This window comes from Saimiri boliviensis, chromosome 7, assembly GCF_048565385.1.
Source record: "Saimiri boliviensis isolate mSaiBol1 chromosome 7, mSaiBol1.pri, whole genome shotgun sequence".
Classification (NCBI taxonomy): domain Eukaryota; kingdom Metazoa; phylum Chordata; class Mammalia; order Primates; family Cebidae; genus Saimiri; species Saimiri boliviensis.
Window position 1 is genome coordinate 66,325,959 of NC_133455.1, and position 6,201 is coordinate 66,332,159.

At 46.5% G+C, this 6,201-nt stretch overlaps 1 protein-coding gene across 2 annotated transcripts; it reads left to right on the forward strand.

Moving 5' to 3' along the window:
• Window positions 1-357: 357 nt before the first annotated feature.
• DAZAP2 (DAZ associated protein 2) lies at window positions 358-5,298 on the forward strand. 2 transcript variants are annotated; one of them, XM_039472416.2, is made up of 4 exons: window positions 358-474; window positions 1,581-1,699; window positions 2,171-2,416; window positions 3,842-5,298. In XM_039472416.2, exons 1-4 carry the CDS (start codon window positions 462-464, stop codon window positions 3,968-3,970), a joined length of 507 nt encoding a protein of 168 aa, XP_039328350.1. In that variant the 5' UTR covers window positions 358-461; the 3' UTR covers window positions 3,971-5,298. The 2 variants fall into 2 exon arrangements, with proteins under 2 accessions (XP_039328350.1, XP_039328351.1); XM_039472417.2 differs by having other exon boundaries at window positions 2,171-2,339.
• The last annotated feature ends 903 nt before the right edge of the window (window positions 5,299-6,201 follow it).

Below are 6,201 nucleotides of genomic sequence, written 5' to 3' on the forward strand. Positions count from 1 at the left end.
TAAACTAAGGTTTGGGGAGCCAATTTCAGGCAGTGCGAGAAATTTGGAGAAATCTAAGCCCCTAGTGGAAGGCTGCCAATGTCAGGTGACCTTGAGTGAACGCGTGTAGGTGGAAAAAGGTTCCGGGGAATGTTAGCACCGTTCTTCCGCAGAGCGTCTAACAGAGCTGGAGACGACAATACCTGCGTTTGGTTTTTCTCCAGCTGAGGGACACCAGTAGGGGGTGAAGGACAGGAACGAGCAGGGGGTAGGGCCAAGACGAGTGGGTGGGACCGCGCGGACCCTCCTGCAGCCGACTGGAAGCCCAGCGCAGGGGCGGAGTTTCCGGCGGCAGCACCACTTGGGCGTCGGGTGACGCTAGGCGGACGGACTATCACGTGACACGGAAGTGGCTCCGAACAGGAAGAGGACGAAAAAAATAACCGTCCGCGACGCCGAGACGAACCGGACCCGCAGCCACCATGAACAGCAAAGGCAAGGACAGAGGGCGGTAGAGGCCGTTGGGGGAAGTACTGCTGGCCCAGAGTGAGCCGGTCCGGGGCCCAGGGTCACCAAACGCCGGGCTTGGGGTGGGCTGCGCCGCGCTCCTCCGCGGGCTGCAGTCCACGGGGCTGCGCCTGACGCCTTCGTCATCTTAAAATTACAGCTGCTGGTTGCCTCCTGGCCCTTTCTCCATAAACTCTGTGGCGCAGTTTGGAACTGCGGGCTCGGGTGGTGGGGGGGCTTGACATGATGGGCATCCGTAGGAGCAAATAGAGCGTTAGCGCAGGCATTCGCATAGGCCAATGGAGAGCCCGCGGAGGCGGGGCGCCGCGCTCCGGAACCCCCCCGGCAGGGCCCGAACTTAACTAGTGAGTTGCTGGAGTTGATGCCGGGGCCGGGGCCTCCCCACGTCTCTTTTCTCCTTACCTTCGCACCCCCTCACGCTTCGCTGGCGGTGTTTCTGTCAGAACATGATTCTCATAACCCAGGAACAGGCTGTTGGGGGTGGGGGGGAAGGAATCGGGGAAAAAAAAAAAAAAACAACAAAACCCCGAACATGATCCCCCGCTTTTTCAGTGAGGACATTCCTCCTCACCCTTCAGCCCTGCACTTTTTTCCCAGTCTCACGGTTCACTTCCATCATTCACTCCCTTTGTTTGGAAGTCGACCTTGAATAGTAATCTGTAAGGAAAATCAGAACTATTGTTGTTACCCACGAAGACTGGTGTGGTTGTAGACAGGCTGTGGAGACTACCTAGAGCAGAGGCACCCTTGGTACGCCAGAACAGCAGCAGGCCAGAACCTCAGGAACAGGTGCACAGACCTGTCCTGCATTCCGGAGGGAACTTGGGCCCAGCTAGACTTTCCCCTTACATCGGAATGTTAGTAAAGGCAGTGAGCAGTGCCTCTCCTGTGGGGTCAGAATCCAGCACCTTCCATTATAAGGGTGCAGAGACAACGCATATTTTCTTAGGTCCGGGAATCAGGCCCTCTGGGGCAGACTATCTGCAAATCCCCTTCCACTTGCTCCTGCTGACCTGCCTCATTTTGGTAGCTCTGTGTAGTTAAGCAACCTACATTTATTTCTTGTCTTCCAGGTCAATATCCAACACAGCCAACCTACCCTGTGCAGCCTCCTGGGAATCCAGTATACCCTCAGACCTTGCATCTTCCTCAGGCTCCACCCTATACTGATGCTCCACCTGCCTACTCAGAGGTGCGTCCAGTTTGCCATACTTGAACTAGCTGAGAATTCTCTTAGAGTGGTCCTTTAGTCCTTGGCTAAGTCTCACTTCACCTATTTACTCTTCACAAACAGAAGAAAATGGTCACACGAATAATCTGAAACACTATGTCATTTGGCAAATTTTGTCGGAGTTGAAAGTGCATTATTTGATGATTTTGTGTTACTTGGCACCAGCTGAGGTGCAGGAGATGAATTCGCATTCTGTAATCCCAACCTTAGCTTTAGCAGGAAGTGATCCAGGAGAATATTAAAGGCCAGTGGAAAGGCAACTTGTATAATCTCACACAAAAAGTATAACCTGCACAAGGAGAACTAAGAATTGGCTTATTTTAAAACAATTCTGTAAGTGTGAGGGGAAAAAAAAAAGAATTGGCTTATTAAAGAGATCTCAAATAGGAATGTCATAAAGTAACATTTTGCCTTCTCTTCTGCCTCTTCTAGCTGTATCGTCCGAGCTTTGTGCACCCAGGGGCTGCCACGGTCCCCACCATGTCGGCCGCATTTCCTGGAGCCTCTCTGTATCTTCCCATGGCCCAGTCTGTGGCTGTTGGGCCTTTAGGTTCCACAATCCCCATGGCTTATTATCCAGTCGGTCCCATCTATCCACCTGGCTCTACAGTGCTGGTGGAAGGAGGGTACGATGCAGGTGCCAGATTTGGAGCTGGGGCTACTGCTGGCAACATTCCTGTGAGTATGACCTCATCAGAAAAAACTCAGCCCTTGTGTGTATTTTAACTTTCTGAAATAACTTCATACTCATTTTCTCACCATTGGATGGTAGTTACCAGTGTTGGTGCAACTACTGACATCCAGTACTCAGAAAGTGTTTGAGGAGGCAGGAGAACTGTGGCAAGTGAGTAACGTCTCACTGGGGACTGCGTGAACCTGATTCTTTTGTTTTCATGTCTATCAAGTCCTGCTTGCTGCTTTTCCAGTTTATTTTGGTACACTGAACTGGTCTAGTAATGCTCATTATTCATTCCATAAGCATTATTCCATATTTGCCATCAGCTTGGTGTTGTACTAGGCACCCTGATAATGAAAAAGTAGAATGTATAATCTCTAGTAGGGAGCTTTTAGAAAGATAGTACCAATTTTAGTTATCATTTTCTCCTACTTAATTCCCCAGTGCATGGGATTTAGAGCCCAAATGGTCCTTGCTAAGACCATCTACTCAGTAACTACATGCTAGAGATGAGGTGAATATGTGTCATTAGAGAGCCTTCAGTTATCCAGTAGTTTATTCAAAAACTATGTAGGGGCTGGGCTTAGTAACACTCACCTGTAATCCCAACGTTTTGGGAGGCCAAGGTGGGTGGAGCACCTGAGGTCAGGAGTTTGAGACCAGGCTGGCCAACATGGTGAAACCCAGACTCTACTAAAAATAAAAAAATAGCTGGCATGGTGGAGGGCACCTGTGATCCCAGCTACTTGGGAGGCTGAGGCAGGAGAAGGGCTTGAACCCAGGAGGCGGAGGTTGCAGTGAGCCGTGATCATGCCAATGCACTCCAGCCTGGATAACAAAGTCAGACTCTGTCTCAAAAAAAAAAAAAAAAAAAAAAAAAATTAGCTAGGCATGGTGGTAGGCGCCTGTAATCCCAGCTACTTGGGAAGCTGAGGCAGGAGAATTGCTTGAACCTGGGAGGCAGAGGTTGCAGTGAGCCAAGCTCCTGCCATTGCACCCCAGCCTGGATGACAGCAGTGAGACTCCATCTCAAAAAAATAAAAATTAAAAAATTAAAAACTATATGGGGACCCTGTGGGATTCTAACATGGACCTGGCACCCTGTCCCTGTTTTGGAAATGTGAGTAGGGCAGTGGTTCCCTACCCTCGAAATGACTGTTGGTCTGGCTGTTCATATTCACAAGGTAGTCCTAGGCTTCATCTTAGAGCTGGAACCCTTTGAATGAGTGGTAGGCTCCCTTTCCTGTTTTTATCTTTGGGTTCACAGAAAATACAGACTTACTTTAGAACTCAAATTGATAGCAGAACTAGCTCCTGAAAATGCTGTTAGCACACTGCCTTATCCTAACAGGTCTTTGCTTCCCCTGTGTCCCCTTCCCTTATATTCAGCCTCCCTGTGCCCATTCTATTATGTCCTTTCTTTTCAGCCTCCACCTCCTGGATGCCCTCCCAATGCTGCTCAGCTTGCAGTCATGCAGGGAGCCAACGTCCTCGTAACTCAGCGGAAGGGGAACTTCTTCATGGGTGGTTCAGATGGTGGCTACACCATCTGGTGAGGAACCAAGGCCACCTTTGTGCCGGGAAAGACATCATATACCTTCAGCACTTCTCACAATGTAACTGCTTTAGTCATATTAACCTGAAGTTGCAGTTTAGACACATGTTGTTGGGGTGTCTTTCTGGTGCCCAAACTTTCAGGCACTTTTCAAATTTAATAAGGAACCATGTAATGGTAGCAGTACCTCCCTAAAGCATTTTGAGGTAGGGGAGGTATCCATTCATAAAATGAATGTGGGTGAAGCCGCCCTAAGGATCTTCCTTTAATTTCTTTGGAGTAATACTATACCATACTGGTCTTTGCTTTTAGTAATAAAACATCAAATTAGGTTTGGAGGGAACTTTGATCTTCCTAAGAATTAAAGTTGCCAAATTATTCTGATTGGTCTTTAATCTCCTTTAAGTCTTTGATTTATATTACTTGTTATTAAATGGAACGCATTGGTTGTCTGCCGTTTCCTTTCCATCCCTTGCCCCACCCATCCCATCTCCAACCTTAGTCTTCCATTTCCTCCCGCCAGTCTCCATTGAATCAATGGTGCAGGACAGAAAGCCAGTCAGACTAATTTCCTTCTTTCCTTGCGCTTCTCCCCACTTGTCATCTTTTAACTAGTCTTTTACAAGGATCCTCTGAAACCCCCTCTGTGCCCCAAGCACAGATCCCATTACTTCTGCTTTCATATCTCCTCAGGCGAAAGTGGAGGGTGCCTTTCGGGCCCTCATAGGTTGTCTCTGCATACACGAACCTAACCCAAATTCGTTTTGGTGCCAGAAAAACTGAGCTATATTTGAACAAAGTTACCGTGCAAACTGTACTGTGAACAACAGTTGGTTTAAAACACGAGGGGCAAGGAGGAGGATGCATTTCAAAAGCCTGATTGATGTGTTTAGAGCCAAATTAAGAGGAGTTTTCAGATCAAAAATTGGTTACCATTTTTTGTCAGTGTCTGATGCAGCCACTCATTCGGCTCCCCAAAATTCCTAGACTGGGTTAATAGGGTCATATTGTGAATGCCTCACTACAAAATGACTTGAGTCCAGCGAAATCTCATTAGGGTTAAGAATATTTCAGGGATCCTTTAATGTTTTGATTTTTGTTTTCTGAAATTGGATTTTATTTTATTTTATCTTATAATTTCAGTTCATCTAAATTGTGTGTTCTGTACATGTGATGTTTGACTGTACCATTGACTGTTATGGAAGTTCAGCGTTGTATGTCTCTCTCTACACTGTGGTGCACTTAACTTGTGGAATTTTTATACTAAAAATGTAGAATAAAGACTATTTTGAAGATTTGAATAAAGTGATGAAGTTGCATTACACCTCACTGCAAGGATTCTTTACTTAGCTTGTTTTTAGACTTCTATTTCTTTATATCCCATCTAGAATTCAGCCAGGTGCTGCTGTTGCTGTTTCCTTTGATAAAGCTTTGAAATAAAGGCAGGAGTACAAGCCTAAGACTTGACCATTTTCATGAATTCCATTCCAGATGTTCAACTTTTCACCATTTTACTTCCTAACCTCTTTCAAATTCTGGAATATAAGACCTAAACTTAGAAATGAGGGAACCATTGATTCTCCTAACTTCCTCTAAAGTTTGGCTTGAAAATGTTCTGGTACAGCAATTTGTATACGTTCAGGATGACCTTCAGTTTCTCCAGTGTTCTATGTGGAGAAATACTGAAAACTCATGGAATCTAGGCTGCCAAGATAGATTCCTCAGCTTATTTATTTTTGAGACAGCGTCTCTCTCTGTCGCCTAGGCTGGAGTGCAGTGGCAGAATCTTGGCTCACTGCAACCTCTACCTCCCAGGTTCAGTGTTTCTCCTGTCAGCCTCCTGAGTAGCTGGGATTACTGGCGCCTGCTACAACACTTGGCTAATTTTTGTGTTTTTAGTAGAGAAAGGGCTTCACCATGTTGGCCAGGCTGGTCTCAAACTCTGATCTCAAGTGATCTGCCTGCCTCAGCCTCCCAAAGTGTTGGGATTACAGGCGTGAGCCACCACACCCGGCCAGATTCTTCAGCTCTTGGTCTTACCTTGGTTGGGTTTGAGCTTGGACAACAGAGGCAATTCATTAAAACTTCAAAGGAGATCTAGCTTAATTCCAAAGTGAACAATATCTGACGAGCTAATAATTTATAATTTAAAATGTGACTTTTAAACATAACTCATTTTGAGACTAAGCAAAATCTAAGAAGCCTCTTGGCTTCATTCTGAGGATACACTGG

What these genes read in the sequence shown, in the direction of transcription:
- DAZAP2 (XM_039472417.2), top strand. An exon ending in CTCCACCTGCCTACTCAGAG is followed by an intron (nt 1,700 to 2,170) that starts GTGCGTCCAGTT and finishes TGCCTCTTCTAG; the next exon opens with CTGTATCGTCCGAGCTTTGT. An exon ending in CGGTCCCATCTATCCACCTG is followed by an intron (nt 2,340 to 3,841) that starts GCTCTACAGTGC and finishes CTTTCTTTTCAG; the next exon opens with CCTCCACCTCCTGGATGCCC.